General features: G+C 44.5%; 1 protein-coding gene and 1 pseudogene across 1 annotated transcript in view; one reads left to right on the top strand and one right to left on the bottom strand.

Moving 5' to 3' along the window:
- Positions 1–15,672, top strand: part of nAChRalpha7 (nicotinic Acetylcholine Receptor alpha7) — a 162,084-nt gene that overhangs the window by 74,466 nt on the left and 71,946 nt on the right. The window contains 1 exon segment of the mRNA XM_089263333.1: positions 8,070–8,209. Within this exon segment, the coding sequence (XP_089119459.1) occupies positions 8,070–8,209 (140 nt within the window).
- Positions 14,630–15,511, bottom strand: LOC149090567 (S-phase kinase-associated protein 1 pseudogene; annotated as a pseudogene).

Below are 15,672 nucleotides of genomic sequence, written 5' to 3'. Positions count from 1 at the left end.
ATCGTCTTTAGGCTTCATTAGTTAATTTCTCTCATCATGACTCTACCGGGTATATAGCTAGTCGGGCATTGCGCTATAAATACTCGATCTACTCTAATAAATTGCTTTGTATATTAAAAGAAAATTTTAACAAATTTTCAATTAGCGAAATAAATTGTTGCCGCATAGCTGAAAGCTTCAAGATCGAAATCGCTAAATAAAATACTTGAAAGAGAGGAGAGAGAGAGACAGAGAGTGTGTGTGTGTGTGGGTGTGCTGTGAACAATGGGCTAACTGGCAAGACGACATTTAAAGTACAAGAACGTGGCAGCAGCACGAGGGTGCAAAAACTTTTACGGCCAACAACAAAGCGCGATGAAAAAGATAAAAATTAAATATTTTGGCTCTAGGAGGGCAATTGGCTGTAGGTGTGTGTGTGTGTGTGTGTGGGTGTGGCAACCGGAGCTCGGGCACGTGACAAAGTGAAATTGTTAAATTGAAGGCTGTTAGCGATAAGCGAACACGCAAACAGACAGCCGAAAAGGGAAAGGGAAAGGAAGAAGAAGAAGAAACGAACAAAAAAAAAACACAGGCATGCAAACAGGTGAAAAGGAGAGAAAAGGTGAGCAAAACTTTGGCGCAGCTGATACGAACAACAGGCAGTGACAGGTGCCAGAAAGAGAGAGTGAGACGGAGAGGAAGAGACCGACAGAGCGAGCGAGACAGATGAGGTAAGATGTTGCCGTGGCGCATGTGGCTATCACTTAACCCGTAACCCGTAGCCCGCATTGCAGAGTCTGTCAGCTGTTGCTACTCCTGCTGCTGCTCCTTCTGCTGCTCCTGCTGCTGTGAGTGTGTGTGTGTGTGTGTGCTGCTAGAAACAATTTAACCATTTAACTTGGCTCGTTAACATTAATTTGGCTGCCCGTTTCCGGGGCTGCTTGACGGGCATACCCCAACGCCAGCACACCTACCACAATTTGAGGGTCGCCGCTGGCCAAAGGCAAAACACACTAACGAGTTGTCATCAACAGCAGCAACAGCAGCAGCAGCAGCAGCAGGAGTAAGCAACACGAGCAGCAGCAGGAGCAGCAGCAGGAGCAGCAGCAACGCCTGCCCCAGCGGAAGCTGTTGAAATGCTTGCGGATGTTATGCTGACGGATGTGACGGAAGTGACCGTTACTTGCGCCATCCTGGCCAGGCCATGCCCGCATGTGAAGCGTCAATTTGAGTGGCGCCAGCAGCGCGCCTTGAGCAGCCACGACTGCTTAATCTGGCCACGCCCCCACACGCCAGTGTCTCGGGAATTGGCCAAGTGCTCTATGCAAATACTTTTGAGATGCCCCCAGCCCGGGCCATGTGCCACAGCGCCTAGATGCCGCACAATTATTATGCGTATCTAAAATTAAATCAGCTGCAGCTGAAGACAGCAAGGCAGCCACAAAGAGAGAGAGAGCGAGAGAGAGAGAGAGAGCGAGAGAGGGGGAGACTGCAACGGGGCGAGGCCAGAGACAGTCACCCACGCAAACAGCAGCGAAACTATTTAGCAATTGTCGTCCTCGTCCTCGTCCTCGTCGTCGTTGTGATTGTTTGTTATTGCGTATTGTGGTGTAATTTATGTGCGCCTGGCGGTTTCTGTTTCACTTTTGGCAAATAAACGCAATGGCGTAGTGGGCGTTTGGCAATAAATATTTTAGAAATGTTCGAGCCTTGAAGCTAGGTAAGCTAGCAGCAAGACAGAGATGGAGAAAGGGACTTGAAGAGAGGAAGCGAGAGCAAGAGAAAGAACCAGAGTATTGAGTCCTTGCAATAAGACTCTGCGAATCAATGTGAGAATATGTAAATATTTACACAGTGCCAGACGCACGAAATGTAAATTCGATTCGGAAACTGGAAAATTAGTAAATATAGGTATATATTTAATAAATATACTAAAGGTTTAAATAGAGCTTCAAATTATTAATTTATTTATTATTTTTTATGAGACAATGTATACTTATTTTGAGTTTCAACTGAATCAAACACAAAGGCTGGGAAGATAAGAGAGAATAGGTTATTCCAGGGGAGTTTATCGACAACAAATTACAATTTTTGGGTCATCAGTTCAACTGAATTTGATAAATATTTAGTTATTGTTATTTAGTTGTTGCAGTAGTTCTGTTCTGGAATCATCAAGTCTGGATGAGGGTTGTCTCTGATCTAAGCCCGATGATTCCAGAATATACCTTCCCCTACTAAGCATCATATCGTATTGAATGTATCGATAAATGCCAAGTTGGGACTTGACATAAGACAGGACTTAACGCCTCGGCTGACTGGAGAGCCTGAAGTGCAAACTCGGGATTGTCTGGCTCTTGTTAGCTTCTGGCACGTCTTGCTGGAGCGACTGAGCTCCGTGCAATACATATAGCTATTGATAGTGTTGTGATAGGCACACCCACACGCACACGCACACGCACAGTTATATCTTTGTAATTATATGCGCGCACACACACGCGCACACATTCACACACACACACACACAGTCACACGAATATAATTACAATGCTATCGTAGAGTCTTTTGTTGAAGCAATGTGGGCGACATAGACCAAGGCAAGCAAACCGAGACTCACACAATTAGAGAGAGAGAGAGAGAGTGAGACAGATAGAGGGAGACAGAGAGACACACAGGGCATTTCGATTAAATTTCTGGCACGACCGCGACTTATCGGTCCTGGGCGGACGAGTGGGCGCTGGGACAGCGTCTGCTATCTGTTGGGTGCGACATTAGTGGCTGCTGGGATGCTGGGATGCTGGGCTGCTGGGCTGCTGGGCTGCTCATTTAAAGCGCCATCCAGAGGACATTACATTTTATTTGAGCAGCGCGCACGCTCTCGAATTAACTTGCGGCCTCATTTATTGCATTCCGAAAATGATTTCGTATAATTTTGCCGTTAATGCGTAAAATTTTAATGCGGCGCGAACTCAACTTTGGCCGATTCACAATGGGCGCAAGGGCCGTTTTATTTGGCATAAACTCGAGATCTAGAGATTTGAAATGTTGTACGAATGCTCTAAAAGAAAAGGAAGTACTATTAGTAGAAAGTGCTAAATACCTAAACACTAGAATGTGAAGGGGGGCGTGGCAGATGGTAAAATGGTTATGACTGAGTTTGGGCCGTGAATGAGTATTCTGCAGTCAATAATGCCCGACTGCAATGTTATTACTCGTTTATGTTTTTAATTAAACTTTACTTGATTTTTTTATTTTTTATTTTTTTTTTTATATGTATCAAGTAAACAATTTGTATTAAAATTATGATTATATTAAACAATTATTATATTATTAATGTTAAAAGTAAGTAATTTCAATGAATAGGAATTTTATGTGAAACAGTAATAATATGCATCTTTTTGAATTTCTCGTGATATTTCGGGTATAAAAAAAAAAAAAAAAAAAAAAAAAGAGATATAGAGATAGGCTTAATCTGTATCTATTTTTCTGGCAAGCCTTTACATTAGCTATAATAAAAATAAATATTTTAGCCTATATAATAAGTAATGCAAAGACTTATCGTAATCATTAATGAAATTATGCCAGAAAAATTCTTAATTTTCGCCACTGTGCGCTGGTTTGGGGCTAGCGGCAGACGGCAGACGGAAGGTGGTGTATTTAGGCCAATTTCGAGTTATAGTAACAAGTTTCTGTATTAGCTGTATAATTAGCTAACCAAATCAAGTTGTTTTTAATGGCCAACAGCAGCTGCTAGAGAGAGAGAGAGAGAAAGACAGAGAGAGAAGAGGGTGCTCTCAGCCTGAACTGTGCTTGGACTGAAATATTAGATCAATTGGTATGGAAATGGATACTACATCAAGTGGTTAACAGGGCGAGGGAGCGAGGGGGGGGGGGGGGGACAGACAGACAGACAGAGACTCACAATATGGCATAGGTGATCAAATTTATTGCGATTATTACATATTCTGCATGATAATGCAGTGCCACTTGCCACATGCCACATGCCGCTGGCGTTTGCCACGGGGGCCACTGCCACTGTCAGTGTCAAGTGGTGTGTGTTTGTGTGTGTGTGTGTGTGGCATGCATAATTTATGGCAAACAGCTTTTAGCTGCGGGGCCACTGCCTGCAGTCCTGCAACCAGGCCACGCCTCCCCCGCCTCTGCTGGTGGCAAATGCGTCAATTTTGTGACAAGCAAGCTCAAGCCGAGGCCGAGACCCAGAGCGAGAGCAAGCCCTTGAGCCGGGCGCACTGTTGTGCCGGGGCGTGGCACTTAATTGAGCAATTAATTGCAATTAGCCATTAAATGTTGTTGTTGATGCCAGCAGCAGCAGCAGCAGCAGCAGCAGCAGCGCCTGGATTTGCAGGGAACTCAACTCAGCTCAACTCCTGCTGCTGCCTGCTGCTCCTGCTGCCTGCTGCTCTGCCGCATGCAACCGTTAATGGGCGACACTTTAGTGCCTACAAAGCTTCGATTATGGCCGAGAGCAAATGGCAACAAGGCCGCACGTAGTCCGCTAATGGCATTCATTAATATGGCCACGACAAAGAGATGCTGCTCCTGCTGCTCCTGCTACTGCTGCTGCTGCTGCTGCTGCTGCTGCTGCTGCTGCTGCTGCTGCTGCTGCTGCTGCTGTTAGCCAAATGGCAATCCACACTTGCCACGGATAATCAGACATGTGGCCAACTGAGGCGAGACTCTAAACACTTCAAAGCGTCGCCTACGTGATCTGATTTGCTCGCTTTATGGCCATCAAATGCGAAATTAAACGAATTCATAGTGCAAGCATGTCTGTGTGTGTGTGTGTCAAGGTCATAGAGAGCAAAGAATTACGTATACGTATAAGTGAATATTATAGTATTTTTCATAGTCTAGGCAAACAACATAAATATTGAGCTCCTCTATGGCGCTCCGGTCTATCGAAAAATACCCTGTGATTTTTCACTGGCAGGTTTTGGATACCAAATCGATACCAGATCGAAGCTGACTATAATTAGGATCTGCTTAATAGTTTCTACTCTATGCAGATGCGAATCACAGTCTCTAATAGCTTAAAGCTCAATATATATATAGCATGGAAATTGCGACAGATGTTTAAGAAATGTGGCGTCCATCTCAATAGATAAAAGTTATTTTTAGGGAAAAGGGAAATGTTTACTTGCCAAGAGAACATTCCCAGTTGATAGGAAATCGAAGTAGAAGATCTGTTCATCGCAGCTAAACTCAAACACAAACATTATCGCTGCCGAAGCTCTCTCGCATTCAGTTCATGCTGTGGCTGAATCCGTTCTGGGAATGCTAATTGAAATGCCGAATCGATTACGAAGCTAATACAGTTTGCCAACTACTGCAGCAGAAATTATAAATGCGTTGCCCCTGGGCGTCAGTCTATATGGCAGCAGCCATTAAAAGTCTATCAATATTTGCAGAGCAAATAAATTTATGTAGATTCACACACACGCACGCAGACACTCGAGCACACACACACACATGCGCGTACTTGAAAACTTTTGGCCTATGATTGCTGTTGGCTGACAGCAGGAGTTGAGGTGAGTTGAGAAGAGATGAGATGAAGTGTGGTGAGATGGAGAGGGGTGTGGTGAGCTGAGCTAAGCTGGGCTGAGTGGCAAATAGTTATGAAGTCTGTATGTACGTGTGTGTGTGTGTGTGTCGTTTGTTGGTATTGGTAAGTGCGAACAGTTGTGAAGGCAGTTCGATGCCGTTCAGCCGCACCAACCGATCCCCCTTCCCCGCTCCCGCCACGGCAGCAGCTTCACGTGCTCCAGCATGATGCAAAGTTTTTGGCACATCAATAAACTAAACTTGAATGGAGTTTGGGGCGCGCCGACAGCTGGAAATGTGCCTTAAGCATGCCATGAATTATTTAGTTTCTGTTTACCTTCCACTCCACGGCCGTCGGCCGTCGGCCGTCGTCCGCTTTCATTTTATTTCGTTTTGTTGCCGGCCAGCTGCAACTTTTGGTCAATTGCGAGCACGTGCCGCACTGGCCACTGATTGTCCTTTAATATGCACCGCAAGGCGCCGCAGCTTGCGCCGTTTGCACTCTGCTTCCTTAAGTAATTGTCCTAATTGAGCCCACTGACTGCCTCCTGGCTGCCAGCTAGGCCGCCTCTGGATGCACCAAATTACCAGTCAAAGCTATCAAATTAACTAGCCAATTTCCACAAAGTTTGCGCCAAGCCGTCCGCCAATCACTATCGAAATCACATTAAGCAATTCGAGTTGCAGTCGAAATTTCGTTAGGAAATTTCGAAGGACGAAAACAGCTGTTTAAGTGCAAGAGAATCGCATAGAGAGCCGCACTGAGCTTATATATGCATGAGAATCGAGTGGAAGAACGCAAAAAACTTTAAGCAACTATTCATACTTGTAGATCTCAAGGGAGTGCAAGACCATCACATTGATAGGTGGACTCGCTAACTTTGTTTTAATGTTAATATAGCTCTCTATTGTGTACATGAGAATCACATAGAAAGGTACTATATCAATATATGTGAAAAAGCCTTATTATTATTAATATGTGTCGACGTCAAACTCGTTTAATTGGAAGGCGTAATATGTATATATGTATTTTCGAGACTTCACATGCATGAGAATCGCAGAGAAAGATTCTCTAGCTATACAGTCGAATCCCGATAATTCGAAATGCAAGGGGATCAGTTTCTGTTCGATTAACACAGAAAATCAAATTATCGAGATTTATTGAAAACGCATTTTCAATTTCAATTTTCAATTTAGCGGGGTGGAAATTATCAAGACTCGACTATATATGTATATATGGTTCTTTAAGCTTTTTATATTAAAATATTCACGCATGACAATCGCAGAAAAATATATATATATATAAATATTTATATGTATGTATATACTTAAAACTCTTATAATAATATTATTTAATAATATTCGTTGTCCAAACTTAAGTGGTAGAGAATCGCATAGAAGGGGCGATGCAGCTACATGTTGTTTGGGTAATGCTTTAAGGCACTCATAGATATGCAAAAAGATAACATACATATATAATATATATTTACGCACTTGAAAGACCAAAATAATCTATAGCTAAGGGCTTATTGAGCGAATTCATAATTCTGAAAGCTTTAAAATCAAAAACCCATTTCTAATTCGGCACCTGTGGCTGGGCGCACCTAAGCCTAGGCCAATTTAAGGGCTTACACGCTGTTTGGCTTCTAACAACCACACATACTGCCGGCCGCACGCCTCCCCCTGAGGGCTAATTTAGACGGCGGCTTAAAGTCAATTGTTGAAGCCACACTACGCGCGGGCGCTGGGGAGGGACAGGCGGAGGGGGAGTGAAATACTAAGCTCATTGGCTTCAGCTCAAGGTCCGATCTATGAATATTTCTCAATAGCAGCGCAGACCACCTACAATTACAAATGTCAGAAGCCGTTGCAAAATAAGAAAAAAAAATATAGATATAATAATAAATAAGTAAATAGAAGAAATCCCCTGGCCACGGTGTGCCACGATGCCCTTTATAAGCTGCAGGAGCAACATCAGCTGGGGCGAGAGGGCACAGAACGCAGAATCTGTAGCCAGGTGCTACTCCTGCTGCCGCTCCTGCTGCTGCTGCTGTGGCTGGGACTGCGGCTTTGGCTGTGGCATAAGCTGTTGGGGCTAAAGCTGTTGCCAACGTCAAGCCAAACCAAAGCCACTTATTGGTTGAACAAATTTAATTGGCAGCAGCAACAAGCAGCGCCAGCATCGAGGGGCGCACGCTGGGGAACTGCTGCAGCTGGTGGGGTGGGGGGTGGGGGGGCTGTGACAGCTACAATGCCAACGATACGTTAATGCAGGCTAAACTGCCTGCCACGGCTGGCTGGCCCTAAGCCCGGCAGAAAGTCATTGCGAGAGTTTCATAAAATTCAATTGAGTTGCAAGTCGAAGTTAAAACATTTTTCTTCTCCCTTTCGTTCGTTTTTATTTTTCTGTCTTTCTCTCTCTCTCTCCCCCCTTTTAATGCTCCAATGACCTTAGCTGACAACTCACCTGACCATACACACACGCACACACACATCTAAGAACTTCTCGATTTCATCTACTCTGCTTGCAGCCTGCTCAGCTGGACCGCACGAGAAGCGCCTCCTGCACGCTCTGCTGGACAACTACAACAGCTTGGAGCGGCCCGTGGTCAACGAATCCGATCCACTGCAATTGAGTTTCGGTCTCACACTTATGCAAATCATCGATGTGGTAAGTACACAGTAGAATAGTTTCACTCCATCCCTGTGCTCTTGTGCTGCTGCAAGTGCACGGATAATATAACTGGACGTAAATCCAAACGGAGTCAACAATTGAAGCGTTATTTGAATGCTGTGTGGTTCTATATATATACCTAAATATTATAATTTTTAGTGATTGATTTCTTTAGCTTTGTCTCTTAGTCTAACTGAAATGACATTGGAAAAAGGTTTACATGTGTCCAACTCTCGAAATCTCTTGCTTTTCCAGTTAATTTAAGCTATGTAAATCAACCACCGCTCTATGTGATTCTCATATAATATTCGCAAATTGAAAATCGAAATGATATTTTGAGTATAGAATATAGAGCGTGGTATAATTATATTGGCAAGAGTTTCGCTATTTCCCCTTTACTTATAATTTCCTCTTTACTCAATACTCCAGCGCCGCTCTACTGTGCTTCTCAAATAATATTTGTAACTTGAATGTCAAATTGTAACAATTGTTTCTCTATTTCTCCTTCACTTGCCTCTTCCTCTTCACTTAATCTCCAGCGCCGCTCGTTATGCTTCTCATATAGTGCTTAAAGCTAAAATATAAAATTTATATTGTTCAATAATTACTTTTTACTGCCCGTTGTTTAGATTGAACCAAGTTCCATATATGCGAGGTATATTCTAGGTAATGCAATCTGCCGTTCTATGCGATTCTCACGCAGTAATCATGTTGTATATGAAAGTATTTTTATTGTTCTATAGACTTCCTTCCACCCAACCAATATAGATAATATAGTCAGAGATTTTTGTACTGAAGGTCCATGTGATTTTCATATAGCATTAAGTGCTCGATTATCAAATTTGAATTGTGTTCTGCCTACAGTTGACCTTATTGCATGCAGACTATTTGCTAGTTGCTGTAAACTGCCGCTCTATGCGATTCTCATATAGTATTTATAGCAAATATAGGGTATTTTCTAGCTGATCAAGCTAAGCGACAGTTGAGACTTGGTTTAGAATGGCTTTTGCTGAACCGAACTTGAATTTATTTTGCTGCGCGTCGATTTTTGGCTTGGCTAAAAGCTGAGCTCAGCTGACAGTCGGCAAACATTTGGTAAAATGATGGCACGACACCAATATCTGGACTGACATAGTGCCCCCGTACAAGACAGTAGATATACATACACTATCCCTCTCCCCCTACCCCACTCTCTGTCTCCCTCCATCTCCCCCTGTGTGTGTGTATTTATGTGCTTTCCGCACAGGCTTTGCCGATAAACGACATTATGCGCCAGAGATGCCAAACAACTAGCAAAGAGCCCGAAAACTCCAGCGACGCGTGCAAGACAACGGCACAACGGCACAAAATTATGCCATGAGTGCACATTATGGCCATTAGCCAGAAGTGCCAACTTGCCACCGTTGCTGGATTATTGTGGCAGCATCAGCAGAACGGAGCCCAAGTGCCGCCACTTGCCGCAAGTCGCAAAATTCGACAATTTACTCACCATGCTCGAGTTAAGAGTTGAGCCAGAAAGTATTGCCCATCTACCCGGCTCCCTAGAGCCACAGCCAGAGCCAGAGCCACAGCAGCAAATCGCCCGACTTCAAAAATTGCCGGAACAATTCACAAATGGAGCATACGAGCTGCTTTTACATCAGTTAATGACAAACGGAATTTCAGCTAAAACTGCTCTCAGATCTTTAATTATGGGCTGATGACATGCTCAAATGCTTCTGGCCAGGTATTGTCCCAGTTGGAATCCAATTGGAGGTGCTTCAAGTTGAGAAGCTGCGACTGACTGAGCAAGATTCCTATAATTATTAATGAACATTACTTTGGTAGAAATTATGTTGTTCATAATATTTAAATGTTGGAATTTTAAATAGAGAATTTCGCATGTATATGAAACGAATTTTTCTATGAATGCTTCAATATTCAAACTGCTTTGAATGCTTTAGAATGATTTGAATGAACTGAATAACTTAACAATGAAATAACTCAACAATTACTTAAGTAATGAATAATATTTAAATGCCTGAATATTCAACATAGTACGCCATTTAATATACTTTAATAATTTACAATTTTCATCAAAATTCCTATAAAATTTCCTTCAATTTTGCTAACTTTAAATTGAAAATAAAAATCAATGGCAAAATATGGCAACAAAATTAATGGAATTATCAGCACGATGATAGGTTGAACTTTTAGATGCCGTTGGCCTCACTTACACTCGATGGTCACCCAGACTATCTATATCTGTGTGTGTGTGTGTGTGTTTGGGTGTTGCACTCGTGTATTTGTGAAATGTTGCAAGTTTGTATAAGCTCACCAGCTGAATGCAAATAGTGACAAAGCGACCGTAATTGGATGAAACGGAAATGAGGTAGAAGGAAGCGAACGGACGGAATCTCTGCTGCTGGTGCTGCTGGTGGTGCTGCTGCCCGCTGTGCATTTCACCTGATAAAGTGAGCTTCGAAGTGCGCTAATTAAAAGTGCCGTTACCCGCAAAAAACAGCTGCTCACGCCCGCTCACCTGGGCTCGCCCCTATTCGCCACAATTTACAAACGGTTTTTGATTACAAAGCAAGCGTTGAGTGTAGACTAAAAAAAATAAATGCAGGCAGATGCTGCTGCTGCGCTCCTTATAATCGTGGCCAGCTTTAGCTAGACAAAGGTGCACAGGCGAATGAGAAGAAGCAGCGAGAGCAGGTGGAAAAAACATGGCAGACAGCTTAACAAAACCACAATACAGCAGACGCACGAGCGATGATAACGGCTAACGACTAACCAGGATCCAGAGTGGAAAGTGGAGAGTAGAGAGTGTAGAATAGAGAGTGGAGATTGGATAGTGGATACTGGGTAGTGGAGAGTTGTTGGCGGTTGGTGGGGAATCGAAAATAGAAAGTGCCGGGTGAAGAGTGGAGAGTTGAGATTAAAGAGTTGAAAGTGGAGATAGGAGACTGGCTAGTGAAAAATGTAGTAGATGGTGGTTAGTGAAAAGTGGGAAGTGAAGAATTTAGAGTGGATGGTGGAGAAAGGAGAGTGGTAAGTGAAGATTGGGGAAGTGGAGAATGTAGAGAGGATAGTGGAGAAAGGAGAGTGGTAAAAGAAGATTGGATTATGAGGAAGTGGAGAATGTAGAGTGGAGAACGGTGAGTAAAGAGTTGTAAGTGGAGAGTTGAGGGTGTTTGATAGGGAAGTGGAGATTAGCGAGCGGAGAATGGAGGCTGTATAGTGGAGAGTTCCTGGTGGTTAGTGAAGAATTCAAAATAGAAAGTGCCGAGTAAAGAGTTGAAAGAGAGTTGAAGAGTGGAGAGTCAAGTTAGGATACTGATTAGTGGAGAGTGTTTAGTAGAAAGTGGTTGGTGGAGAATGTAGAGTGGATAGTGGAGAGTGAAGAGTGGTATGTGAAGAAAGAAGAGTGGACTATGGGATATGGAAAATGGAATGTAGTAGAGAGTAAGTAAGAGGAGAGAGTTGAAAGTGGAGTTAGGAGACTGCTTAGTGGAGAGTGTTTAGGAGAAAGTGGTTGGTGATGAATGTAGAGTGGATAATGGAGAATAGAAACTGGATAGTGGAGATTAAAGACTACAGAGAGCGATTAGTGGAGACTGTTTTGTAAAAAGTGTTTGCTGGAGAGTCGCTAATGGCGAGTGGAGTATTACCTATTCCTATTGCTCCATCTCTCTCTTTCTCTCTCTCTCTCTCTTTCTCCTTCCCCTCTCCTTCCCCTCTCCTTCCCCTCTCCCACACTCTAGTGAAGCAAATGAGCTTCTCCTTGGGAGTAATGACGGTCAAGTGTGCCGTGGGAGGCCAGCGATTACACGCAAAGTGAAGATAGCATTGTGTGCTTGGCCTTGGCCGTCTGCTAATTAAGTTGGAAGCCTGTGCCGAATCCCAGAGCCAGTTAATAACATTTCGCGGGCTGGAATTGAACGAACGTAGGCGACGGCACTTGACAGTAATAGTAATGTGGCATGCCCAGGGACGGCAACTGGCATTGGGAGTGGGCCTGGCCTGGGACCGGAATTGGGTTTCGGGCTTGGGTTAACATTTAGGTTCTCGAATGCCCGCCAATGGCAGTTCAGTGCTTTGACTTTGGCTAATAAAAGCATCGCATTGTTTGACAATTTGCCATTGCAGACTTTTGGGACTTGTGTTGGCCCACTAGGCTAGGCAGCACTCGCTCAGCCACTCCCACTCCCCACTCCCCACTCCCACTCTCTCTCGCTCTCTTTTTCACTCTGCCATTCTCAGTGTAGTGCACTAGTAAATTACAAACATAAATCACTTGATAAGTGACGCTTACGCTGCCCCCAGGCTGCCGAGCTGCCAGCCTGACTGGCTGCCGCTGCCGCTGCTGCTGCGGCTGTGGCTGCTGCTGCTGCTGCTGCTGCTGCTGTTCGTGCCGCATGTGCAGCGGCTTGTAGGAGCTGAAACTTATCAGCTAAACAGCAATCAGGTCAGCAATAGCAACAGCCAAGTACTCATCCCAATGGCTATATGTGGGCGTATCACATGTGCATGTGTGTGTATGTGTGTGTGTGTTTGTGCAGTTGCACATCTTTTTGTTAAGTTCACTCGAACATAAATTTCTTTAGAATTGTCAATGGTAGCAGCTGCAGCGCCGAAAACCCTCCAGGTCTCCAGTGCGTGTCATACTCTCTCTCTCTCTCTCTCTCTCTCTCTCTCTTCGATTCTTGCCCGACTCACATTTATATATAGTATACACACACACATATATATATATAAATACTCTGTGTGCTTTTGCTACATACTTGCCTTTTTAGTATCCACCCACAGACGCGCTGTCATTTGTGGAGCACTTTTGTTGCACTTTGCACTTGGCATTTAATGGATGCAGCATTGTGCTGCAAGGAGAATGCAACTAAAAAGTAAATTTTGCAAGTAGGTGGCAACTGGCGACGACGACTGTGCGGTCGGTAACGCACGGAACCGCACGGAACCGCACGGAATCGACCGAACATGGTACACGCTGCGTATGAGTGATTTTTATGCATCAACAATGTTTGTCACACTCGAGCTGACTTCAGCTGAGCCCTGCGTAAGTGCGTGGGCGTTGATTGTTTAATGACATCATTCAGTCTAAACGAATTTTTCACTGTTTGCACTCAATTTTCCATTTATTCCCATGTTTTCGGTGCAAAGTTTCTTTTGTTTCACAAAACATTTCGCATCGATTTTGAGTGCAAATATTTAAATTTAGCTTTCGGTCAAGTTAACTTGTTTCTCCCAGCTGATGTCCCGCTGTCAGTGTCTATGTCCTTCTCCCTCTCTCTCTCTCTCCCTCTCTCTGTCTGTCTGTCTTTTTTGGTAGGGTCGCCTGCGTCATGTCTGCGTCAGGAAATTGTGTGTGGCTCTCGGCTCTGTCTGTATTTTAAAGTAATTTTTATGCTGCTTTATGTGGGACGTGCCTTTTACGCAATTTGTCTACATTTAGAGCACCCCTGCCGCCACCCCTCCCGACGCCTGATGGCCGCCCTGCTGTTTGCAACACCTGCTCGCTTGTCGGCTTTTGTTGGTTTATGCCACAAATCCCAGCTAGATGAAGTCCATAATACCGAAAAATACGAAATATTTGTATCCGTTTCCGCCGCTCATGCACCATCAAAAACAACACGTAGGAGTGATCTAGTCGGCACTGACCGACTACGAAATGCCCTTAGCGTTTTCAATCAACTCGAAAATGGGACGAACAAACGGAGGGACGGACAAGACGGACGGTTGCATGGACAGAGGGATGGAAGGAAAGACGGACAGAGGAACGGATGCAAAGACGTACAGCCGGATGGAGAGATGGAGGGCCATATAAACGGATGGAGGGACGGACGGACGGACAGAGGGTCGAATTGAAGGACAAATGGACGGACGTTCGAACGGATGGACGGACGTATGGTAAACGGATAATTGAATAGATGGACGGAAGTATGGATAGATGTACAAATGAACCAAAGGACGGATGATCGAAGGAACAAACGGACAGGCAGACGTCTGGGCAGACTGAGAGACAGACTGACCAATGGATGGACGGATGGATGAACAGATAGGCGGGCAGACAGATGAATAGATGTACAGAAAATTCGACCTACGAGTGCACGGATAGACGAATGGTTCTACGAATGGACAAACGGCTAGATGTAAGAACGAACTGTGGGGCAGAGAGAGGTCTAGTATATCTATAGCTTCTCTATATATATGTATGTGTTCATGTATGTATGTACCTTATGGGATCTGCCCCGCGTCACGCAGCACAAACCAATATACCCAGAAATCGCATTTTCTACAAGTTTAGGGTATACAAATTGTGCGTAACTCTCAACCCCAATACGCCCACTTACCCCGCTCAGTCTCTCTCTCCATGTGTGTGTTTGTTTGTGTGTGTGTGTATCGAGCGATAAGATGCAGAGCTTCCAACAGATTTGCTTGCTTTTTATTGTGCTGAATATGTGCGTTTGGCTGCCGCGTTTGGCAAATGCGGCCTCAATGCGCTGCCTCGTTTATTTCATTTTTTTCTCATTTCTTCACATATATTTTTGGTATTTGTGTTGTGTGTGTGTGTGTGTGTGTGTGTGTGTATGTGTGTGTGTGTGTGTGTGTGTTTGCTTCTCTTCTTTTTTTTTTTGCTTTTTTTGCGTGTGTTTTGTTTGTTTGCCGCGTTAAGCCCAGGAACTTGGATTCGGCGCCCCCTCCATTGCAGCCCAGCCGACAGTGTATTTATTTCAACATTAGCACAGCAGCTGGGCAGCAGCTCGAAGACGCCGAGTCGTCGTCAGCCTCCAGCTACTCGCCATCATTGAGCGGCTGCGGATGTATATTGAATATTTGTCGTATTTCCGCCGGTGACTTGTTATTGATCATCAGCGCCACGGCGCGGCAGGTCAGGTCCATCAGGCCGCGCATGTCCAGATAGTGGGCGGCCAGCATCAGTTGGAAGAGCATGGACTGGTCCACCTTGCTGATGAACTCCATGTCCCAGGGACTGATGCTGCCGGCTGCTGGCTCGGGCATCGCATCGTCATCCGTCGGGGGATCATCATTCTTGTGATGCTCCGCCCAGAAGAGCACATAGCGCAGCGTGTTCGAGCTGACGTTGGAAAGCGACACCACCGAGTCGTCGGCCTTGTCCAGGCAGCAATCCTCCAGCATTGTCTTGAGGACCATCGAGCACTTGGCCGTCTGCACATCCGTTTCGAAGATTTCCCCCTCCGAGGACTCCAATTTGATTCGCTCCATTTATGCCCAAGCGAGTCAACTGTAAATAAAAATTCTGATGTTCTACACAATTTTAGATCGAAATTTTTTCTCGTTTTGCTTACATGTATTTTTATATATTTTGTTGACTCAGTTGACAGCACTCACACCGTCTCGTATCAGTAGCAACTGTGCTATTAGCCTTTGATTTGCTCTGATATCGAGAGCCCCCGGCCTACTACACCTCGAATGATGGATGT

This window comes from Drosophila navojoa, chromosome X, assembly GCF_054131105.1.
Source record: "Drosophila navojoa isolate 15081-1374.11 chromosome X, UAZ_NAV_1.0, whole genome shotgun sequence".
NCBI lineage: Eukaryota > Metazoa > Arthropoda > Insecta > Diptera > Drosophilidae > Drosophila > Drosophila navojoa.
Note: the sequence above shows the minus strand (reverse complement) of the source record. Positions and strands in the feature narration are given on the sequence as shown.